The following is a 25,798-nucleotide window of genomic DNA, read 5'->3' as shown; positions in this document are numbered from 1 at the left end:
GAAAAGTATGTTTTCTGTATTTTGCAAAGTCCCAACTCATTGTTTTTTTATTGGCTGCTCAGCCATTCAGCAAGTTCAGCAGAAAGCCAGGAACGGAATTTGTACATCGTATCCATTTTAACATTTTTTTTCTTTCCAGTATTTAAAAAATATTTCCACATCCACATAACTCTAGTCTGTAACCCACTTCCTCATGTTAGTCAAAATGTTTGTCCATTTTGACATGTGCCAGCCGTTGAAGCATCGTGGTGCTGTGGGTTATCTCGCTGAATCTCCATTTACTTAAAGGAAAGTATTTGCCCAACGTGAGTGCTTATTGTTACACGAACCAGAGCATATCCTGGAACGTGATGGACATTTTTGCTGTTTCAGCTGTCTTTTTACCAACTAGCATCAGAAGTGACGAGGAGCAAAACTTAGGCAACACTACTCCCCTCGCCCCCAACAATGTAACACTGGGGGGAATATGAATGTCCTCTTTGTTCTCAATAGGCAATGTTTTCTGGTCTCCGTAGAAGTGTTTTAAATAATGGTGTTTATTTACCTAGAAGAAAATCTGTGACTGTTAGTTAGATTTTAAACACAACCTAAAGGGTAATCACTTTTAACTTTCAAGACACGGTTTCATTTAACTCCTAGAATCTGAAGGTGGGAGTTGATACAGGGTATCTTTGACAGGTCTCCTTTGCTGGGAGCAGAAATAATCAGAAACAGTTACATCATTTGTTGCTGTTTGTCTAGTGCCTACTCTGCAAAGACTATTTATCGTATATATGTGTATGTTCCATTGCTATAGACAAGTGTCACTGCTAATGCTACTTTATAGTCAGTATTGATGTTTCCCTGTTGGCTAGTAGAAGAGAGAGTTAGACAGGTTTGGTCTACCGAATCTCGGCATGCACATCTACGTAGGTAGCATACGTAATCATTTTCTTATCTTACTTCTAACCACGAGTCAGAGAGTCAAATCATGCTAAGTCCCCACCCTGTCGAGAGCCATTTCAGAGACCACACAGAAGGCACCGCACACAGGAGCACGCGTTCCACCGCAAACCCCACCTACTGTGAACTCTCTTCTAAAGGGCTGTGTTGTAACCTTCGGAGTTTGCGCCTGGAGATTTCTTGGGCTCTTCATCCTTCTGTCTGTCATAGTCTGGCACCTGGAAGCCCCAGGGGCCTCCGGAGAGACTCTCACTGGTACTGCTGCTGCTGCTCAGTTCTGACTCTGACTCCTCCTCACTTTCCATGCCCCTCTCCATGGAGACTGATTCTGCACTGCCCTCCTCTGGGACATCCCGAGCCTCCAGGTCTGTGGACTCATCCATAGGAGCTGCTTCGCTTTCTTCTCCTTCCTCTGGCGGCCGTTCTTCCTCCTCTACTGGGGGCTCTTCTTCCTCTTCCACCGGGGGCTCCTCTCTCTTACCTTTCACCTCCTGGATTTCCTCGACCACAGGCCTTCTTCTAGCTAGCACGATGTTTTTTCTTGCTTTCTCTCCCTCTGACTCAGTGGACTCAGACTCCTCTGACTCCGGGGTAGAGCTCTCCTCCGCTTCCTCAGATGGGGTCTCCGACTCTGATTCTTCAGTGGTCTCGGACTCACTGAACTCGGACTCCGTTTCTGTGTATTCTGTGTAGTCGCTGGACTCCTCCTCTGACTCCACGGTGCTTTCGGTAGCTTCCTCCTGGTCTAGAGTCAGTTGAAGGTAGTCTTTGTCTTCTTCCTCAAGGCGCCTCCTCCACTCCTCGCCCTCAAGGTCAATGCCTCTTTTCTCAGCGAGACCTCTGACTTTCTTAAAAATCATTGGGAATATCCTGGCTCTCTTCCACGTTGGGTATGTGGGCTCAGCCGCAGGTGGCTTCTCAATGGTGACTACCACCTCCTCCTCACTAGGCTCTCTAATTTCAACTCTGGGTTTTTTAACTTTCTCTGGCTCTACCTGAAAGTTTTGAGAGTGCAATTCAAACGTTAGCTCGGAGGTAGTTATGATGTGATCTTGTCCCTCATAAGTTAAGCAGAAACTCATCTTTTGGGTAAAAGCCTCATGCAAGCTATGCATATAGTTTCAGAAAAACAAAACAAAACAAAACAGAAAAAAAAAAAACAAAAAACAACCTGACAATATTCTTTTCTGATGATAGACAGAAGCTATCCAACAGGCAATGTTATTTTTATTTTGGCTTTATAGTATTAATACCCAAGTCTAATGCTTTCTCTTTTCTGTTAATAGTTTTGTTTTATTTAATCTTAGCTCAAGAAAGAAATAACCATTATCATTACCTTTAGAGTTCTGACTTGCTAGCTTTCTGCTGTATCTCAGATTTTTTTTTTCTCAGAATTTTTAAAAGTCATGGAAATACAGTAGTTAATTTGAAAGTTTATGAAAAATGTGTCTTGTTGAATTTTGAACCAATTAGGGCTACAGAAACTGTTATTTTATGGAGGGAAGGACTGTTTCCCAAATAAATATTGCAGGTAAGGTATAAAAATTTGAAAGACATGATTCATGTTAATTCAGAAATGAATCATATAACATTTAAAAATATTGGTGATATTTTATTCTCTGAAAATGGAATATGAAGACTGCATTTTTTCATAATTTTTAGTTATACAGATTAGATAAGGACAAAAGCAACATGTATTGTAAAATTTATAATATATACAATTCTTAATATTATCTTTAGAGAGATGTATTCATGATTTTAGAAAGCCTTTTGTATAGCAACTTCTTCCAAGTATTTAACCTTTCATATAGAAGGAAATAAACTGAAAAAAAATTAAAGAATTGCCTCCATAGGTAAAAGAAAGAAATGGTCAGCATTGTTACCTTTCTTTGAAAAACAAATAATAATTTACTAGAAATTTTCACAGATAGAATAATTGACAGCGCATTAGTCAAACCACATCTAACGAGCTGTTATTGTATGATGTGTCATGACAAAGGCACTTACCTCCTCTTCTTCATATTCCTCTTCAGCTTCACCAATGACTTCGCCATATTCCTCCTGTCCAGCAGGTGGCAGCAGTCGACGGCGACTTCCATACTGCGGCATCTCATACCTGCAACATAAACTTGTAACTTGAGATATTTTTCATAGACTCTACCAAAATGATCTCTGCTTTCTTCTTTTTCTCCATCAACAGATACTTAGGATCTATTAAATTCCTTCTAAAAATTAAAACAACAACAACAAAACAAATGTACATATTAAGAACCACTACCTGACAGCCAGATAATTATTATTATTACTGATTATTATTAATTATTATTAATTATTATTATTATTATTATTATTATTATTATTATTGCCATAATGGCTCCCTGGAATAACAAGGAAGAGAGTTGTTATTTCACATTTAAATTTGGGGAGAGAGTAGAGGTCAGAAGAAGAAAGATGTAATACTTCATAACTACATGGAGAATGGAGGACACAAGAAAGATTCTACACACAAGTCTGTAACTCACACACAGGATGAGAAATCTAGGTTTTTACATGAAAGCTGGTTGGAAGGAACACGATCTGTGTGGCATTTTCATCCCGTGTGTTTTTGAAGGTGTGCAGAATTAGTGCTCCATTTTCATACTTGTTACTAAATTTGAAAGTATATTTAATGTTTTTTTTTCACTGTTCTGGCACAAAACTTCAGATAGACTGGTTAGAAAAAAACCCCACAAAACACAGCATCCAGAATAAATGGTGAATTCAGGAATTGAGCAAACATGTTTGACTTCTGTATTCCATTCTAATTATTATAAACCTTCTTAGCACATTTCTAGAAATACAAGCTGGGTAAATGAGAGCAAAATGGTGAGGACTTGACTAATATAAAAATCAGGCACACTATTTTCAAATCTAAAGGGGCCAGTGACACTTTAAAAATTCTAATAGCAATAACTTCTGATTATTATTTTTTTAAAAAAGAATACGATACAATTCTGAATGAAAAACTGAAGATGTACCCATGCTCATAACTGTAATAATCTTGTCCATATTCCTGGCCAGGATCAATCCCAGATTCCATGGATAACTCCTATTGTTCAAAGAGAAAAATTGACACTTTTGAATACATTCTTCACATATTTCTGTTTTAAGTGAGATTTCCATACCTACAGTTTGTATCTCTCCAAATACTGACAAAGTAAGTTTAAAATACCCATGGGAAAAAATACAGAGACAAAGTGCGGAGCAGAGACTGAATGACAGGTCATCCAGAGACTGTTCCACCTAGGGATCCATCCCATATACAGTTCCCAAACCCAGATACTATGGTGGATGCCAAGAAGTATTTGCTGATAGGAGCCTGATATAACTGTCTCCTGAGAGGCTCTTCCAGAGCCTGACAAATACAGAGGTAGATGTTCACAGCTACCCATTGGACTGAGAAAGGGTCCCCAGTGCAGGAGTTAAAGGACTGAGGAGCAGAAGGGGTTTGCAATCTCATAGGAGGAACAACAATATCAACCAATCAGACCACCCCTCCCCCCCGAGCTCCCAGGGACTAAGCCACCAACCAAAGAGTACACATGGAGGGACCCATGGCTCTAGCTGCATATGTAGCAGAGAATGACCTTGTTGGACATCAATGGGAGGAGATGTCCTTGGCCCTGTGATGCCCCAGTGTAGGGGAATGCCAGGATGGGGAAGCTGGAGTAGGTGGATGGGAGGGGGAACACCTCATAGAAGCGGGGGAAGGGAGATGGGATAGGGGGTTTTTGGAGGTGAAACCAGGAAAGGGGATACCATCTGAAATGTAAATAAAGAAAATATCTAATAAAAATCATAATATAAAAGGGGCGTTTGAGCTTCTCCATTAAAAAAAAAAAAGTCAAGTGTTGGTTAACACTTTTCTGGTGTTATATTTTCAGTTATTCTCATGGAACCCATTTGTCATTAGATTGTGTGGTGCAAATGGGAGAGCACAGTTTTCCTGGCTATAAAATTGTAGACATTTTCAGGTGAGTAGCTTTGCTTGCTTTTAACGAACTTTGAAGATTAACACAATCAACATTAAATGTCATCATAGCTTAGTGACGGGCCAGCGCATGAGGTTTTTGTTACAGAGGCTTTGTTTATTCTTTCTCTACTGATAGTTCTCTGTTACCAAGAACTCCCTCACCCAAACCTTGAAATCCTCTGATAGTGACTCGCACACCAACAAGAACCTCAGCTGAAGGCTCATTCTGGGGTTAAAGATGTTTTAAACATATCCTTGTTTTTTTATACCTTATTAAGGTTTCTTCTGACTCTTGATAATAATGGCTCTTCTTAAACTCTGCTCTTAGAGCTGGGCTTTGAGGTGTATATTTGAAAACAGCTTCAGTGGTGATTAAATCATTTTCACACACTTTTAAATTCCATTATATTAATAATGAGAGATGGCAAAGGTTAAGAAGTTTGAATTTACAGTGGAGTAAGAGGGGGAGGGGAAAGCATAACCATCCATAGGGAAGTAGGTTGGTATAGATAATCCATTCGTGATAGGAATTGGCTTTAACACGTGTGTGTGTGTGTGTGTGTGTGTGTGTGTGGCATGAGTCAGGAGCTACTACCGTTCTGTGATGGCAGACAACAATCATTTCTAAGGCACACAAATTGATCATGCAAGTCATCTGTGTGATAAATATGGACAATGACTCTTAGTTCCGTTACAACTTGCCAAATCAGTTAAAAGGATTAATCATGGTTAACCCTAACCAAAGAATTCTACCAAAAATCTGGGATTTGAATTTTTCTTGAAAAAACAAAGGCATGGTACTTTTTGTTCATTCCAGGAATCTTGGTGGTGGTTCCTGCCTCCCACCTCCCACGAAGTCTGACTACTATTCCTCTACTACACTGCTCTGCATCAGCTCTCAGGACAACCTGCAATCTGCCCCCTGTCTTGCTCTCTCTTCATGAAGTCTCTTTATGGATACTTCTAGCCAGGTTCCTCTAGTTACTAAGTCTGCAATTACCCTTTGACACTAATCTCATGCCAACCGACTTTGCAACTTCCAAATACTTTGTAAACCAATTCATTTGTGATGTTAAAACGCACTTGTATATCTACTAGGATAAACATTTTAAAAATAATTAGCAATGCCCCATGTTACCACGGACAGTGGGCAATTGGTGGCCATAAAATTCTAGGGCAGGGGAGTATACATTTGGAAAACAGTTTGGAAAATGTATGCCACAATAGATTGTTCGTAACAGTGCAAAGTCAAAACCAATAGGAAAGTTCAAAAAAATCAATCCCCTGTAGCAGCACAGGGTGGGCAAATAGGCTGAGGTCAAGGGAGGATGGAATATACTGTGATATCCCACTTACAGGAGCTCAGAGATGATGTAATTCGTAGGTGCATGTTAGAAAGCATTTAGGATGAGGGAAATCAGTGCTGAGTATCAACTTTGCTAGTCACGCATGAGGGTGCACTCTTGAGATTTTCGTCTGCGTGGCTTATATTTAATTTGCAGCTGTAGGTTTTAGTTTGACAAAATACCCCATTATAGGAAGGGAAGTATAAGATAAACTTAAGGAAGAACGGTAAGAAATTAGAACAAAGTCAAAGCCCAGATGTAAGTGACTTTGAAAAAAATGCGTATGCTTCACGCTGGTGAGCGTAGACTTTTAAGGGACTAATGGCATCAGTATATTGGTTTACATAAAGCAAACATCTCAGAAACGCTGCGTTTGTTCTGATAATCAATGAATGCCTAATCTGATACACACCAGGCACCGAGAAGAAACCTCCAAGCTGTTTTAAACGTAATCTTAGTAACGATTAGCTTGTATTCCAGCACTTTCTGATTCCTAAGACTAAGGCTCAGGTCTTGCAAGCTGCTGTACATTCCCAGCATAAATGGCTTCCAATATGGTCACAGTTAGAAGGGAACAGAACAGGAACCCTGGAGTGCAGTGGGATACTCTGCTGTTCTCAGTTGGGTCAGCAGAGACAAGAACCAGCACAAATGGGAAAGAAGAGCAGCGTGCCAAGTGTGGAAAAAGAAAAGGGACAGAGGAAAGTCCTTGTGTTAATGAAGACCCCGGGACTGAGCTAAGCAGGTGACTGAATTTGGCCTCGTCACTGCACAATACAGGCCTTATCTGCATCCCTAGATGTTGAACCAGAAAACGATTGTGTGAGTGGGGCCCAATACTTATTGTTACTTTAAGGTTAATTTCTGCTGCTGACCACACAGAGAAGGCAAAGCTAACTTAGACGTTTATGACTGTAGCAAACGTTCAAACTCCTATAAATCAGAGCAATTTCAGTCCCGTCTTTCTTGGCTTCTCCATTCTTGTTGACCAGAAGCTCGTGAACAGGATGTGATGATCAGCATCTGTAGGTGATAATGCTTGCTGGTTGGGGGAACATCCTGCTTAAGGCTACGGATGCCTATGGATGGTAACCGTCTGTTTTCTGAGTCAATCATATGGAAGTTTTCTCCATACGAGTTTCTAATTAAAAGCTTAATTGCAAATTTATATATTTCTGCTCCCTGTCTTCAGATGGTGTGTGTGTGTGTGTGTGTGTGTGTGTGTGTGTGTGTAGATTCAAAACAAGAAATGCTTTCCTTTAGTAAATGCAGGGTACTGTTCTTAGAGAAAAGAATCAAATGTTTATTATTGCTTAGCAAAGGCCTAAATTTCTCACAAAGTCCAGCTGATGCGACCACATTCAGATGAACCCCAGCTCCAGCTCAGCCACGGAGTGGCTTTAAGCAGTAATGGAAAAGGCATGGCAACAATGACGTACTGGCCTAAATTTTAGAGCAGTGGTTCTCAACCCTCCCAGGGCTGTGAGCCTTTACTACAGTTCCTAATGTCATGACGACCCCAACCATAAACTTATCTTGTTGGTGTTTTGTAACTGTAATCTTGCTACTGGTTTGAATCACAACGTAAGTATCTGCATCTTCGGATGGTCTTAGGTGAGTCATTTGACCCCTAAAAGACTCCCACCTCCCCAGGCTGAGAACTGCTGTTCTAGACAGAAGCTAAAAATTTGTAGCTGTAGTCACCAGCAAGCAAATGAGTGGCGATTTCTTATTTATTTATTTAAACTCGAAAGTGCATTTTCTCTTGTTAGTAAAAAGGGGACCACTTCAGATGATGCCCCACTCTGCCCACTGAAGTATAAAAGTATTGTTTAAAGGTTTAGTGAGGTTGAAAAGAAAGTGAAAATCGATACCTCCGGTTTAAGAAGAGAAGGTCTCAGCAGTTGATGCTGCCAAAGGAAATTAAAACAGGAAAAGATTTAGATAGTAGTTCAGATGGGAAATAAAGAACATGATTGAGAAAAGAGGAATACAGGCGACAGCTTGAACCTGTCACTTAAGGTATGATTCATTACTCACATGACACCTGCCAAACTACTAATTAATAGTTCAGATTATTACTTGGGCACCTAAGGTATATCAGAAGCCACTGGCTTTAACTTTGGTTACTTTAATTAGCTAATTGATAATAACTTTAATAACCAATTTCTATGAGGATATTTTTGTTTAAGAGTCAGAGTATGAAGGATTGCTTGGGCTTCTACAAACAAATAGCACAGGGCTATTTTGCTCATCATTTCACTCCTCATCACACTAAGTATAATTGCATCCCTCAGGAAGAATGGGAAGTCAGAGTGACAAGATGCAGCATCTTTGGGATCATATTGAAGACATTCTCTTTGCTCTCCCATTTTATTTTTTTAAATATGGATGGTTCCCATTTGAGTATGTTTGCAAAAGTCTTCTGTGAGTCAGGAAATTGTCCCTCCTTCAATTCTGTAGGGCCTCCCATCTGCCTCCTCTCCCAGTTAACTCATCCGATGAGCGGTATCAAAGGTTTTGTTAGTACATTTCATGATAATTCATGCTTCAACCAAATGGGAACTAATACTTGTTCAAATTTTAGCTTAGTGAAATTTGGAAGTAAATTTTCAAATGATACATCTTTCTGTGTGCCCTGGGAGGTAGAGTGCAGCTCTGAAAGTGATCCTGTCTGTGAACCAAATGCTCAAAATGAGCACATAGACAGGTTACTCTTTGAAAAGGAAAGGAAGATTAGGTTAGAGACTCTCCAATTCGAATAGATCAGTTATCAGTTATAACCATCCCTGAGAACTAGTTCTTCATATAGGTCATTAATCTCCATCTGCATGGTCTAGAATATATACATTGCAAAGTACAAGCTACAGAGAATATATTTATGTGACTCTTTTGATTGAGAGACTGTCTACTAAGTGAAACTAGGTTCTCAGTAACTTCAATGACACTTACAGATCTCACTCAACACTATTGGCCAGAATCCTCAGTATGGTCTCTGTAGACTGAGTCACAGACATGGAATAAAAAACTCAGAGATGTCTACTAGTATGATATTAGAGATATATAAGATATTTGGGCTAGAGAGAAACCCCAACTATTAAGAAATGTTAATCAGCTTTACAGCCTCTTAATTATATCTATAGAACCAGAAACCCAAATTTAGTGTGCTACCACATACTACAGTTCAATACAATTCAGAACAAAGACATCATTGGAAATGTTAGCCACTGGTCATTGTTTACACCCCAGATGATATGTTTAAAACTCCAAAGCAAAGAAGCAACATATAGAAAGGAAATACATTAGAAAACATCATTAATAGTTTTGATTGAAATAGAAGAAGATAAATTCTAGCTTCAATTAGTCCTATATCCTATACAAAGGCTTTCCTCGAAGGCTCAATGCTGGACCACATGATAAAGCCCTTACCTCTGGTGCAAAGCCTCCCCTGAAAGGCAGAAATGGAAACTTGTGTTAAATGCATGGATTTTCAGACCCAAGAGAATTACAGATAAGGACCACTTAAGAGAATCAGAGGGAATACAATCAATTTTACTAAAATTACTCTCACTGGGGCATACTTCCTAGTGTTATGTTATTAAGATGAGAGGGTCATATGTTGTACTTGCATTACTAAAAAGTTATCTTCACAGATCTCACTCTCATATGACCAACAAACTATAGCCATATATGCCACATAGCCTGGTGGACTGAGTCTAACCTCCAGAATTCACATGTAGAGAGGACTGACTCCTAAAGGTCCTCCCCTGACCTCTCTCTATATCCATGCTATGGTACATATGCTCCCAAGCCCCATGCATGCACATACACTGGATAGATAAATGTGAAAACAACTTAAAAACAAAGTGCAATGATTCACCTCGATTCTGTTATGATCAATTAGCATAAAGGCATTCTTTGGTGTCTCATCTATGTCTTGATATGAATAATTATGTTAAATGAGGAAGAGATACTTCTTAAACAGTGTGTGTATATATATATAATATATATATATCATATATATATTATATATATGATATATATATATTATTATATATAATATATAATATATATATATATATGTAGGTGCATACTCAGATTATAATCTTCCAAGTGAATGCAACCCTATTGCCTGCATGTGTCAACTTGATACTAACAATAATGAAGGATACAATAAGGGACCTTCTTTGCTCTTTAAAGAACCCACTTCAATTACTTTTAAGAATCTTCTCAACTTCCAAGTACTCAAAACTATACAAAGGTAAGTAAAGTTCACGGACCACAAGTTGTGCAATGTTTGTCTGCACTTGGGGGGGGGGGACAAGAAAGTGTAACAATTTGGGTTGCCATTGATCATGAGATTTTCCTTTATTTCCTGTGTGTTTAATCATTAGGGTGATGTTATTTATCTTGGATTCAGCTGTGATATCGATATGTCACTGAGTTAAAGGCATGGCTTTTTAAGTACAACAAACATGTCTTTGCAGGACATGCATCCATAGTCTGGCAGCAGTGGTTCTCAACCTGTGGGTCACAGCTCCCACAGAGTTGTATATCAGATTCATAATAATCCAAACATTACAAATCACAACAGCACAAACTTACAGGCATGAAGTAGCAACAAAATAATTTTTAGGGCTGGGGGGGTCACCCCAATATGAGGAACTATATTATGGGGTCACAACATTAGGAAGGTTGAGAACCACTGTTCTACAGGAAGAGTCTACACAATCAGATGTGCCTTAGGTGGTTGCCAAACAGCTTGGTGATAACAGGGCAAATGCAGGGTGCGGTACATCTCAACAGTTCATTTCTTGAAAGTTCCTGTTGTGAAGTGTACAGGGTGCTGATATACCTCAGCCAGTGCAGGTGGGGAATTACAATCTTTCTGATGCTTGTAAAACTCTATATTCAAATCTATTCCATTGTCTTTTAGAGATAATTAGACACAGCTTATGTTTAGGACCCAATCCTATTGACAAGCCATACAAAACAGGTAAACTATCTAGACAAAGTTTGTTTTCTAGGATATCTCAATTTCTCCCTTTTAGTAAATATGAAAAATTTTAATATTTGGACTTAGCGGCTCATGTCTACAATCCCAGCACTTAGGAGGCCAAGACAGGAAAATTAGTCAGTGTGGACCACATAGTGAGTTTGAAGCCATTGTGGGCTATGAGTTCAAGGTAAGAAGAGTAAGATCTTCTTTCAAAAGTACACACACACACACACACACACACACACACACACTCTTGTGTTTACATTGGGTAACTATACTGCTATTTGAGCTCAAAGACAGAAACTTACCTAGAAGAGGTATATTTATATAATATCATCAATATTCATAATTATCTGTCCTTTCAAATCATGAATGTTGATAATTACAAAATCAAACAAAAATATCAATGTATCTTTTCATGTAATTCTACTACCTCCCATGTAGCAATTATTCATTTTTAGATACTATATCTGTATACATTTAGTCTTAACAATGACAAAGGCGTAATAAGTGTTCTCTTCGAATTTTAAATAATCCATCTAACCATTTCTTTATACACTGAGCAGACCTTAACAAATGCAGAGGAAAGAATGCCATTTCACACAGACATGTGAGCTTGTGGCATTAGAGAGACAAGGAGTGTGAGGGCTTATATGTCTAAACAACCTTTTATAGGACTCATGTAGAAGAGTTTAACTATCAGCAAGACCCTGTCAGAATCCACCATCCAGCACAAGTTCTCAGGCATATGACCAGCTGCGAACAAAAACTCCAACGGAAGCTTTTAAGTGAAAAGAGGAAAAACAAAACAACACAAAACACATTCAAGAATCCCAGGAAATAAATGACTTTTGATTTGGAGGAAAGATATCTGAAGCAGATGGGCTGCTGCAGAGGGTAAGTAGATTTGCGGATTGCTTTTGATCTGTTCCTGCTAATCAGGCATGAACATTAAATTATTGAAGGGCTGTGTCAAATTTTAAGAGCCCCAAACCTTCTTAGAGATGATGCTACTGTGGGGTTCTCAGCCTTTGTGGACACGCAGAAGTAAAGCCATGTTTCACTGTGGCTGGGATAGTTTAGGAAAACCTCTGTGGTTTCCTTGATGTAATAGAACCCGAGGTTAGTTGTCTCCGCTGTTCTCACTGAATATGCAGGTTTATATCTTCTCCGATAGTACAAGTCTAGAGTTCAACAAATAGTAGGATTTGATTCAAAAGTAGGGATTTCTAGTAGTTCAGTTTTATTCAGTGTGTTTTATGGGAAAAACAAAATATTGTTTGTTTGATATTTACATATAATACATCATGTGCCTGTGTATGTCAGTATTACTTCAAATGAATGTGGATGCTTCGTGAAGACAGTGATGCTTAGCTTAGCTATAATTCCCCAGGATCGAATCCATTGAGCTCAGGGATATTTTCATAACTACTGCAACTATGGGACTTTCTTCCCACGGGATAAATCTTTCTCTTCTGCCTAAAACAAAGAACAAACCTCTGAGCATACAGGTGATAAGGCACCAAGAATAGTATCTGTTCATTTAAAAGTAGTTTTTTATTTTATTTATTAAATAAATTGGATATCAAAGAATGTTCTCTTGGAAAGAAGAACTATAAAATTATAAACAAGGGGGTGATTTTTATAATGGGGAAAGGCTAAATTAAATAGCATTTTAGGCACCTTTGATTAAAAAAAAAATAAGATGTCTTACAAAAGTCAGCGGCATGAGATTTATTTTCATCATAAAGAAGGAGACAGAAAGCATCAAGATAAAGAAACATAACAACAGCAACTGAAAAAAATGGGAGAGATTTCTCATCTGAAAGCCTACTAAAAAGAGCAAAACAATCCAGAATGGAGGGTATTATAAGAAAACTGATAACTACATATTAAAGCACCTGAGATTGCCTTTTAAATCCCTGCTGTCTGCCATTCCCTACAATTCTAAGGATCATTTTACCTGTGAAACATTTCCTTTTACCAAATACATAGACTTGAAGAAAATAACAAGCCAAGGAAAGAGCATTATGGCTTACTAGCACCCTGTTTTTCTGTTCCTCCCCCCACAGCTAGAACATTCACATAAAACCGTGGTCAAAAACTAAAGAGAAAAGAATAACATCACCCATCGACAAGGTCAACACGCCTTTGGATTTAGTTGGATCAGTACTTTTCATGCCCAAATCTCCCCGTTAAAAACAGATAAAGTTACTTACTTTTAAAATAAATGTAGGACAAATAATCTACCCTGAAGTTAAGAAAATTAAGGTCAATCTACTCTATGAGTTAGTGACGGTGATGTTAATTGAAATTAAAAGTGTGGAAGAAAAAGGCATTGCATTGAGTTTGGGATAAAAAACAGTGGACTCTTCTGTGACGTTCAAAATTCTCGTGCTCCACTTTGAGGGTTACGACCCAGAAAAGAATCGCGCAGTTAAAATGGGAGAAGCATCCTTACAAGGATGTTGATTGACTGTGAGGCTGCACATCAATTCCCTCAACAACTCTAACCAACGTTTCCTGGCTCTGGTCATGTGTGATTTTCATGTCTGTTTTCTCTGCAGGGCAAAACGTGTGTAGTTTGGAGGGATCTGCTGGTGGGCAGTTTTTTTCTATGTGACTGTACATGTTAGACACTGATTTCTCGAGCTCTGCCAGGTTTTTCACATGTCTGAGGATCCCTTTTGGATGTCTGTGGGGTTCTGACCCCCACGGCGGGTTGGATGCTGGTGGCTGTGTTGTAGATGTGGTTTCTCTGGCGTGAGTGGCACTGGCAGTGCATTTAGCAGCTGGTGCAGAGATGCTGTCTGTAGATGGGATGGACATGGAAGGCGGCTGTGGGAAGAGGCGGGGAGCTGGTGGCCGAGGAGGAGGAGGAAGTGACAGTGGAGGAGGAGGAGGTAGAGAAGAAGTAGGAGGTGTAGAAATGGGAAGAGAAAATGTAAGAAGTTGGGGGGGAGGAGGGTTAGGGGGAGAAAGGGGAAGAGGAAAAGTGGTAAAAGCAATGGGAGGTCTAGGAAGAGGAAGGTGTGGGAGGGGAGCAGAGATGCTAGGTGGATGGGGAGCGATCTCAAAAGAGTTCCTTTTTGGTTCCGTATTTGATGCACAAGTGGGAGTCTCTCTCTTAGAACCTAAGGAGTTTAAAACACGGGGTCTCAGAGGAGGAGAAAGTTCCAAGGTGCAGTCAGCGGGAGAAGTGACCACGTTAGGTTCCGACCCGAGTTCTACCGCTCTTGAAATCGTTGGCAGAGTTGAGAAAGAAAAGTGAGACCAAGAGGAGGAAAAAGAAGAGCCAGAAGACAGAGATTTCAGCTGCTCTGTTTGCTGGACGATTAGGGTGTCTCTGTGTCCCCCTTCTTTCTCTGACTCGTGGGCATCTTCAGTTGCCAGCAGAACATTGCTGCTACCTCTCTGGCTTGGGTGGCATCTGGCACTTTCGCATTCAGCTCTCTGCCTGGTGATCTGCCACTCCACCAGGTCTATGGTCTCTGGTCTGTTTGGGGCTTTCCGAATGAGCCGCCTAGGAAAGCTCACAGACTGATTCCACACCCTCTGGATCTTTTCTCTCGGGCCTCTCAGAGACTGACTCTTAACTTGTGTTCTGGGTGCCAACAGCTCTTCAAAATCTGTTCGTGGCTGAAGGTCTGAGTTTGTTGACTTTTGACCTATACTTTCCATGTAAAGGGGATTATGGGTACTTAAGTTATCCTCATCAGGAAGAAATGAGAATGTCCTTGCCGGGTTAGGCTGGCTCTCCTTAAGTGGTCCCTCTACATGAACAGGCTCATGAGACTCAGTGGTACTGGAGGAAAAGGCCATCCCATCGCGATGACTGCTCCTGTCTTCTGGGACCGAGTTATTTCCCCTGCTTTGTTCAAAATGGTAGAGAAGGAAAAGACTTGAAAGAGAAGAAGGAGACAAGTTGTGATACAGATTCATAAGAAAGGTGTTTTCATGGTTATCATATTTTACATAACAAAGGCCTAACAACATTAAAGCGCTGATGTACATCATCACTTTCAAGATCCTATTCTAGGGAAGACAAGACAGAGACATCCAGAGTTGTGAGAAGGATGAGGAATTTTCATTAAAATATCAATCTCTAGACTGTCCCACCCCTCCCTAATTAGTTTGAATCCGTAAAGTATTTGGGTCCAAATGTCACAGTTTGCTCCTTGGTTGTATATTCCCATCTCTCTGGAGGATGCCCAGAGCCCACTGTTACATGCATAGGTCTTGGCAGTATCTCAATCACAGATTTCCCATTGTATCCCATCTCAGTAACTCTGGGCGCTAAAACATCGTCTCTGATATAAAACAAAATTTGTAAGACCATGCAGAAGGGGAAAGCCCCCTCCCTGGATTAGAAGAACAAGAGTTTCCAAAGACAGAACAGAAAAATCATAGCTGAGAAATCAACTTCACACTACCATCCTGAACTAAGATGATTTAAACTCTACGCTTGGTTATTTTAAAATACAGAAAACACAAACTGACAACAGAGGGACATTTTTACAATTTCAGCAAATATAATGTGGGTCAATCATTAGTGAAAAATTCACTGGCTGAAAAAAAAAATGTATGTTAAAAACAATACCCTTTTGGTTTCTCTGCATGATTCATCAATGAGTGGATACTGAGCCCGAGTACCACATTGGCCATGCAATCTAATTAATGTTAAAAAGTTGCAGAACTCAAGTCCAGGGCCTGAACTACAAGCACTGGGACCAAAGGTTAGCTGGCAAGTACTTTCACATGGTCACTAATTAGATTTTCTTCCCCTTCAAGCTAAAGCATAGCAGCAAATTAATTTTGTCAGTTTTTAAATGTTTAACTCCAACTGGAGGAAAAATAAAATATAAATATTTTCAACAATGATGAACACAGTTATCCAAAATGGGGTAATAGTTCAGGCAACAAAATGATACATAGTTTCAAAATTTGACCACAAAAAACAAGCATGCTCACAAAGGACCTGGATTATCAGACGACCTGAATAATTTAGGAAGTAGGGACAATATGGTCTTTTGTCCTAAGCTTGGAAAGATATTTTGAAAATACATCAAATATCATTTCACTTCATATTATATGGCTGCTAGTTTTGGAAGAAGTGATCTAAGGGAGTCAGTCATATACGTGACTTATGTTGAAAACAACTCTACGTCTGAAGGAAAGAAACAGATAATTTTGAAATGGTCCCTACTGGATACGGAGAGTACTGTCACATTGGAAGGAAACTGGAGGGTGGGGTGGGGGTGGGGAAAGGAGACTAAGGGAGGATGCTATTTCCTTTTAAACATAAACACCTACATCATGAAAGATGAGGACCACTGTGCAGACAATAATCCTGCTCAACCCATGGCCCTGCATCTCTGCTCTAACAGCCTTTTATTAGAATGATAGTATTTACTTACTTATGCCTGTGCATCCACAGGGGAGAAAGGGCGAACATGTGACAGGGAAGAAAAGTTGTAACTATCATTAATTCCAGGCGACCACACAACACTAACAGACACTTGCTTTAAACAATACACACATCCAAAAGAGAAGATGCATGTGCTTCAATTTTTCTTTCCCTTCATTCATGAGAATAATACCTAATAATGTTTCAGATAAAAATCTTGTGATGTTTGCTTTCCAGTCTTATCATGTAGAATTTTATCTAACCATCTATTTGCTAGAGATATATAAAATTTCATCTTTGTGAAGCATGGGCTTATCTTAACCATGAAAGAGAAATTTTAAATAAGGCCAGGAATAATGAACAAGTCTTAACTTTAAAAACTGGTCTATGTGCACTATATTAGAGAGATGATTCTAGATTTCGGCAAGAAAGTAAATATATTAGATACTAGGTAAGTATTATAGAGTGTTAAATCTACATGAAGTTATTAATTGCTTTGTGAGGATTTGTTTTTTTCTATTTAAAAACATCATTGGGAATAATTCATTTGGAGGTAGTTGATTTTGCAGCTTACTAGAGAACCCTTATAAAACATTTTCAATAGAAAAATGAAGCATTTGTAAACATGAGGTAAGGTTCAGATTTAAAATGTTGTGATACATGATTGAAAAATCTACTACAGGTTTCCAAGGGCTAATAGCCCTTAAGGACCACTAGTTGCAATTTACCCTTACCCACCACTACTGACTGCAGATTTTCAGATGCTGGTCCATAAATTTGCTTTGTAAAAGCATCTATGTATTTCAGTCATTGTTCTCATATGTGAATACTGCTAACTTCACACACATGCTTTCGTTTTTTAATCTGAATGTCATTGTTAGGATGTACTGCTCAATATAATTGGAAGAGCAAATCATATTGGCTCAATTCCTACTTCACCAGTAATTCAATGAGAGCATCCTTTGAAGACTGAGAAGTGAAAACACAGATTTAAGGAAGAATTCTATATGTAAACAGAATGCTGTGCTTTAAACTCTGCTTTAACCACAACTTACATAGGATATACACACACACACACATATATATTACTGTATGTTATGTTAAAGATTACATAATTTGTATAACACTAAAAGAGCACCCATATAATTTTACAGCTTCATATATAATAATATAAATACTGAATACACTATTCATGCATCTGTCTAAATTCTTTTTTTCTAATAGAAGCAATTTTCATGATTTTTGAGATGTGCTCTACTCCCATGAGTAAATCCTGGAAACATAACAGCTACATGCTTTTAGTCACTAACAACACAGTTTCCTGAGATTAGCTCACTTCAAAATTTCTTATCATGCCCTAATGTAGTTGCCCTTGAAGTTTTATAATAAACACAAATTTAATAAAATCGGGCTATGTGGGTTTTATCTTTTGACAGAAACAGTTGTGAAGTCTCAGAAATACACTAACAAGCTCTGTCAAAAAGGTATGGCTTAAAATTGCTTAGAAATTTCACAGTGTAGAGATGTTGACCACAGCTGCCTCCAAGTAGTACAGTGTGCAGACTGTGTCACTGAGTAGTTCATATTTTATTTTTTCCTTCATATAATATTCTATCATAATATGTTAACATCTGATTTTAAAACACAGAATTTGATTTTGATTGATAAATTGGAATTTTTTTTTAAATCTCAAATCAAGAATTACAGTCTTACCATTCAGATTTATTACAATCTCCTACTTGACTGCTTTTTTGAAAATCTATAATTTTGTTCAGGAAATTGTCCAAATATCATTAAGATTGGGAGATTAAATATATAATATCTGAAGCTGAGTCTAACATGGATATGGTTTATATATATTTTTTCTGTAAATTTTCCTTTTGTTTTGATTTGTTTTCTTTTTCTTTTTCACTACAGTTTGTCAGCTTGAGTTCCCAGCTCTTTTAGACTTAGTAAGAAGATGATGGGCTGTAACGGGCTGACAGCTGTGTTTCTGTGGGAGCTTGGAACTAGCTTCACTCCCAGAATCCACTGTGCCCACACAGTTGTCCTCCTTTGTTACTCACATTGCGCTCTCTCCCAGTTCTTCATAGAGATGTGCTCCTGGTGGTGGTGGCGGAGGTGGTGGCGGCGGCGCAGGAGCAGCTGGTACAGGAGCTGCAGGCTTGGCTGCAGGCATGGCAGACTGAATTCTTGCGGTCTTCGTGCACTCTGCCTGGCGTCTTGAGTAGAGTAAGGTTGTCTTGTAAGACTCAGTTTGGAAACCACAATCAATAGGCTATTGTCTTAATAACGAGGTTCTGTTATCAGGGGATCCACTTAAATTATACACAAATATTTGAACTAATAAATCAATATAACAGAAGCGTTCTTGTGTTCCATATGTAAATATTTGTCCCCTGAAGAAACAGCAGAATTCACAGAAGTATTTTCAAATTAATCTCATTTTTACTAATGGCCAGGATACTAGTGTTAGAGGTGATCTGTGGTTTTAAATGTCACAGACAGTAATTCTTTTTAAAAATTAAGTCATCAAACTTTAGAAATAATTAGAATATATTTTACCTTTCAGGTTAGTGTTGTAACAAGTTGTCTGAAATCAGCTTAAACATACACATACACATATGCACATACACAGCTCAAAATAAGCCCAAATAATTGCTAAGAAAATAATAACACAGTTCAGTATGTTATTACAACTTGATTGTAATCTGTAATTTCTCATTTTCTATCACATATATTCATGTACAAAATATTTGTAATTATACTTACACTTTAAACCTGTTTTGGAAAGCAGTGTGCAAGAAGAGGAGAAAGTGACATTAGAAATATTGTACCAATGGCTTTATAAAGTGATCTGCTATGAATTATAGGCAGCTTACTGAATAAGCTCTTAATGACAGTTAATGATTCAGGAGGAGAAGGAAGGACTTCAACACAGTGAGTGAATGTGTAGCCCCTCGATATTACTGGTGCAGACTTACAAATTACTAAAACATTTATCACAAAGAAATAAATAACTTAACCAAAGGGAGAAAGAGAAACTGTAGTAAATCATGGAACTGTGAGTTTCAATTCTAATAAGACTATGGAAACTTGAGGATGGCCTGATGTTTGTAAGGACTTGTTTCTTTACTTGGAGAAATCATTGATTTTACTGGTATAGGGATCTGATGATACACGCCTTTGAGGAACAGTCCAATGAATAAGGAGAAAGAGCACCACAGAATAAATGTGGAAATTAGGAACGTCAGGTTAACTGCAATAATTGATTTGCTAAAGAAACAGAGAAACCCTGTCTCAACTATCAAATGTTATGTTTGCAGCTCCACAGGACCTTTGTGAGGAAAGTATCCATTTTACCACTTTTACCTTGAATGTTTCAGGGCAGAATTAACTCACTGGACTCAATTCGAGAGACAATTGCTTAGAGACTGAAAAGAAGGTTAAGCTGATGGCGGGGTTTTGATTGTCAGTTTGACACCCATGGGAAGACAGAGTCTCATTGGAGAACTGATGCTTTCAGACCGAACTGTGGGTGGTCTGGTTAGAGTTTCCACCCACTTCTCACAAGCTAGCATCCTCTGAGAAGAAGGCACCTCAGCTGGGAAGACTCCTCCGTCAGATAAATCTAGTGGAGATTTTCTCCATTAAGGATTGATGTGGGAGAGCCTGGCTCACAGTGGCCAGTGACATTCCTGAGAATGTATGCTTGACTGTGTCGAGAAAGACAGGGGAACATGAGCCTGGATGAAAGCAAGTATGCAGACCTCCTCTGCTGTCTGTTTCAGTTCCTGCCTCTAGGTTCTTGTCTTGAACTTCAGTCCTGGCTTCCCTTGGTTATAGATTATAACTTGTAAGCCAAATAATCTCGTTTTTTCTCAAGCTGTTTTTGGTCAGTGTTTTATCTCAGCAAAAGAAAGCAAATTAGGACAGAAAGGTTTCAGTTTTCAGAATACACAAGGAACATCTTAAAACTTTCCCCTGTAGGTATTTTAAATAATGAATAGCATTTCTACCATTATTTCTTACTATTTGTTACATCAAGCGTTTATGAGAGTTATTCTAATTGTCCATTATTCACTTTTTGTGGCACCCATTTTCATAAACTCTTCATTTTTTCTTTAAAAAAATGACTACCAATAGGGACACATTACTAATATCTCATACCTTATATCAGGCAGGATGTATGCCCTGCTTACTTCAAATTGCAGGTATTAAAACATTTAAATTCCTTGACCACTTCCCAGATGTTAAGTAGTTTTGGCACAAGTAGGAAAGAAAACACAACGACAGAGTAGTTACACCATCAACAGTGTGCAAACATGGAAGCTACTTTACCAGGTAGCATCCCGAATACCTCCCGGAGAATATCTGCCCAGCAACTGCATACTCACTGTCGGTAGCTCACTAAGACGACCAAGATGGCTGGGATGCAGCAGAGGATGATGATGAAGGCCAAGGCCAGCAAGGCCCCTTCTGTGTACCCCAAACTTTCTCCTCGCTTCTTGATGCTCGTCACTGCCTCAGGAGTCCGAATCTCCAGAATGCGTCCTCCTTCCCCGTAATACGGCTGGAAGTCTTTATTGATATCGAGCAGTTTGCCGTCCAGGAACCTTTTGTTGTGTCACAGATTGAAAAACTAATTACGTTCGAAGAGAGAAAGTTGATTTGAAATTAAAATACATAAGGGGGAGGGGGAATGGGATGAGGAATTATGGGAGGGAAGACTGGAAGGCAATGGCTGGAATGTAAATAAATAAAATAATAAAAAAGGACATCTTTTAAGAGTCTGGATTTATCATTGGGAAGAGAGGCCCCTTGGTCTTGCAAACTTTATGTGACACAGCACAGGGGAAGGCCAGGACCAAGAAGTGGGAGTGGGTGGGTAGGGGAGCAGGGCCGGGGGAGGGTATAGGGAACTTTCGGGATAGCATTTGAAATGTAAATAAAGAAAATATCTAATAAAAAAAAAGGAAAAAAAAAAAAAGAAAAAAAAAAGAGTCTGGATTTAAAAGGCAAAGTGTGTGTGATGATTAGTATTAATTATTAACTTGAGACCTGGGAAGCAAGCATTGTTGTTTAGGTTAGAGTTAGTCTCTGGGAATGGCTATAAACTGTTGTGTTTTTGGTTTAACACTTGTATTATGTTAATTGGGTTCCCAAGACTCTGAGGGTCCCTGCCCCTAGTTGGTTTTGATTGCTAAATAAAACTGCTGGCAGTTAATGGCTGGGGAGGAAGACAGAGGTGGGACTTTAAGTTTGACCTGCAAGGGGACCTAGAGGAAGAGGGATTTAGAGCTGCCATGCTGGGAAAGGAATAGCTGCTAGGACTGAGAGCTACAGAAGAGCAACCATAGCAATCATGTAAGAGCTGGGGAAGAGCAGACCCAGGTACCCTCTCCCCTCCCAACTGGGTCTAGGACAAGAACGATAGAATATAGATTTTACTAAGTAATAACTCAGGGATATCAGAGGGGGGGTGTTGGCCACGTGTTGCGAGTGGCTCAGCCATTGAGCTGTTTAAGATATTAAAATAGAAGGGTGCATGTGAATCTTTCATTTGGGAACCCAGAACATTTGGGGTGAGTAGCAAGGAATGTGTGCTGCCACTGCTGGGCAATTTGAACAGGATTAATCTACAATGACTACAGATTACATTGAGAAGGAAGACCTACCCATGTTGGGTGGTGCCATTCTTTGGACCTGCGATCCTGGATCACATATAAAAGGAGGATGTGAGCTGAGCACCCTTGTGTTGGTTGCTTTCTTTCAACCGTGGATACCCTTGATAAGTTCTGTCTACACCCAGCCTCCATGACTACTCTACCACAGGGGACCATAATCTGGTATTTCTCCAAGTTAAGTTTAGTCTCAAGTTGCTTTTGTTACAGTTACTGACAGAAACTACAGATAATAATTATACACTGCTTACTCTAAGAAGTAAGAAGAAAGGATGTGAACACCCTCATAGTAAACAAACAGGAAGGTTTGAGTAGATAGACAGGCTTATCATCATGACAGGATACAGGAGAAGAACGTGAGTGTATGTTTTTATGTATTAATTAAGCAAAGGAAAATACAAGCTGAGCATGGTGGTACATGCAGCAATCGCTGAGCTGGGGAGGAGGAGACAGAGAATCACTAGCCCCAGTTCTGATTTCCACCAGGCAGTCGATAGCCCTTCCATGTAAGAATCCCAATGGCCCCATCAGCCAATAGAATCTACCTGTTTTCCTAACTAAAATTTCCATGTGACAATATAAGGTAATTAAAATGCTTGTGTCTGTCTCTCCTCTCTGAATCACACACACACACAATATATATATATATATATATTTTAAGATATATTTTAAAGTATATATTAAGATATGTAACATGTATAATATATAGTATAATTCTTATAATATTATACATATATATGTATGTATACACATATATTATATATGAGGTTCAAACTCAGAGACAGGCATCATGTCCAGGGATCTGGTAATAAATCTGCTAAATTACTACTAGTTCTGTTTTCTATCTTTGAATTAAAGAATACACACACACACACACAGAGAGAGAGAGAGAGAGAGAGAGAGAGAGAGAGAGAGAGAGATAGAGAGAGAGAGAGCGAGAGAGAGAGAGAGCGAGAGAGCGAGAGAGCGAGCCAGAGGAGATGTTTAGATTTCCAATAATAAAAATTGAGAGTATAATCTTATTGTCCATGCTGAGCATTAAGCAACAATTATAAGACCTTGGTGTATTTTGGTAAAGCTAAGTTTCCATTCCTTTAGTCTTGATGCTAATACCTACGTTTTTGGTATTGGAGTGTGAGCATGTGTGTTTGCAAATAAGTCATAAAGTACTTATGAAAAATTTATAGGCTTCAAAAGTCTACCATTTTCTCAGATAGTTCAAGAAAATTCTAAATGCCCAGTTTTATCTCTTCAAAAAATTATTTTCATTTTCTATGTTCTTTTGTGGTTTGCTCTTCTAGATATTTTATCCTAAATTTTCATGAATGCTGTTAAATTACATCCCAAACATTTTTGTCTTTACCACCAGTTAGCATCCTTAAAATGCAGACACATTCTTTTTTTTTTTTTTCTAAAATCTTGTGATCTATTACCAAAATTAAAACAAAATTGTATGGAACATAAAGGAGGCTGGTAGATTAAAAAAATCTAGGGAAAGTTTTATTAACAATTGTCAGAAACAAATGTATGAACCCGCTTTTAAAGTCTCATATGAACTGTGTTTACATATGAGTATATATAGATGTACATTTTAAATTAAAATGAAGTTTAAGTAAAACTTCTTCCCAACGATCTCCAGGACACTAGATGTCACTAGAGTCCAGCAAAAAAACTAGATGAGGAATTAGGGGAATTAGAACAACAGTCAATGGAATCTATGTAATAACATTCTATTTAAGATTTCAGCCTTTCTTTTCTGGTTTTGTTTCTTTTTTCCTTCTTCTGTACTCTTCTCTCTTGTCCCCTTCCTCCCAGTCCCCTCCCCTCTGCCCTTTCCCATCCTCCTCTTTTCCCTCCTCCTCTTCCTCCTCCTTTTCCTTCTCATCCCCACATCCCTTTCTCTTTTTTCCTTTGGATTCTGCTATAATATAGAATGTAGAGCTACATGACAGTGATTTCTCCTTTACTGAGCTCTTCTGATTCAGGACATGAGATTTTTTTTTTTTTTTTTTCTCTTACCATAGAGTTGTAAGGAAGAAAGCTCATTTTCTTCCTAACCTTCAAACCTGCTGAAGTCCTTGAGGCAATCACCTCACCAGGAGTCTATTTCCTTTTCGACAGCCTCTTGCATCAGGAGTGTGGAGTTCCTTTGCAGAGGTCTCAAAGTGCAGTTTTGGTCCTGACTTCAGCAGAGTTCTGTTGCCCCGAAGCTCCTGACCCCAGTCCAGCCCATGCAGGATTTCAGTTATCCGTAAATAAGAGTCACCCATAGGTGCTACTGTTCCTACATGGAGATGAAGTGCAATAAAAACCACTTACTTAAAAAGCTCATTTCTGTCGATGGCTCTGTTGGTCTGCGGGTCGATGGCATAGACAGTCAGGTCGCACTTGCTATAGTCTTCTAGGGAGTAGGCGTCTCCATGGCGACGGGCGCCTATGGACTCCACCACAACCTTGGCACCTGGGATTTGCTCCTGCACATAGCGATCCAAAATCCTAAATATAAAATAACGCATAAATACGACATTCTGATGGACTTAGTGAGGGGATAAAAAAAGCAATCCTCTACCTGAAATGACATTTAGTAAATGACAGCTGGTTTTCGCTAATGTTTACTGGAAAATGCCTATATGGGTTTTCGAGGTTCAATTCTCAATGATTCTAGAAGCTGAGTATGTGAAAGAGGTTATTATCAATCAGGTGCTATTTTAAGTCTCAAGTCCTGAGTTTATGACATCATTTGAGTATTTACCTGGCTCGTGGAAAATGTCATCTACAGAAATGAAACAGCTTCTGCTTTAGGAATCACACAGGACACTGGGACTCTCCACCCATGGTACCACAAATGACACCTCTACAGCAGTGTCTGGCACTCCCAACACAGTGGAAGAATAGGACACCCATTTCTCAAGGGTTATAAGGATACTCAGAACATGGTCACAGTGGAAGAATATAGACAAATTTTGTGAGTTTACAAGATTAAATATTTCATGAAAATCTCAGAGGATAGCTACAAAAAATAGAAGGAATTTAAAGAAATGTTATTATTATTATTATATGGAAAAAGAAATAATTAGAAGAAAAAATAGAAATAATGTTAGTCATTAGATCATTTCTTTAGAGTATAACTTTTCTCTAGTTCTAGAACTTGCTTTTAATTGGGAATACCTATTATTAACATTTGTTATTTGTTTTCTATATTCCTATAAATAGAAATTTCTTTAATAACTTTATTATTAAAACATTATATCATTAAACACTTGTAGAACACATTAGGGTGTATATCAAAGACTTGTATTTAAATGGAAATGTATTAACAATAACCATATATGGCAACTCCTTTTGAGATAATGTCTCACTGTGTAGCACAGGCTGCCTTAAAGCTCAATCCATAGAACAGTCTTTTCA

At 38.8% G+C, this 25,798-nt stretch overlaps 1 protein-coding gene across 3 annotated transcripts in view; it reads right to left on the bottom strand.

The window, feature by feature from the left end:
• Nucleotides 1–558: 558 nt before the first annotated feature.
• Pcdh15 (protocadherin related 15) overlaps nucleotides 559–25,798 on the bottom strand; it is a 1,443,732-nt gene continuing 1,418,492 nt past the window's right edge. Inside the window, exons 29-36 of one of the 3 annotated variants that reach the window (XM_021204353.1) lie at nucleotides 24,710–24,886; nucleotides 21,104–21,322; nucleotides 19,479–19,487; nucleotides 18,773–18,928; nucleotides 16,717–16,722; nucleotides 3,960–4,030; nucleotides 2,950–3,058; nucleotides 559–1,937 (exon numbers count right to left, since the gene is read on the bottom strand). In XM_021204353.1, the coding sequence (XP_021060012.1) occupies nucleotides 1,934–1,937; nucleotides 2,950–3,058; nucleotides 3,960–4,030; nucleotides 16,717–16,722; nucleotides 18,773–18,928; nucleotides 19,479–19,487; nucleotides 21,104–21,322; nucleotides 24,710–24,886 (751 nt within the window). In that variant the 3' untranslated portion in view covers nucleotides 559–1,933. Of the gene's footprint in view, nucleotides 1,938–2,949; nucleotides 3,059–3,959; nucleotides 4,031–13,023; nucleotides 15,201–16,716; nucleotides 16,723–18,772; nucleotides 18,929–19,478; nucleotides 19,488–21,103; nucleotides 21,323–24,709; nucleotides 24,887–25,798 lie in introns of those variants that run through there. The other 2 variants (XM_021204350.1, XM_021204349.1) reach the window with 2 other exon arrangements.

Source organism: Mus pahari, chromosome 9 (assembly GCF_900095145.1).
Source record: "Mus pahari chromosome 9, PAHARI_EIJ_v1.1, whole genome shotgun sequence".
NCBI lineage: Eukaryota > Metazoa > Chordata > Mammalia > Rodentia > Muridae > Mus > Mus pahari.
This window is presented reverse-complemented; position numbering and strand designations above follow the sequence as displayed.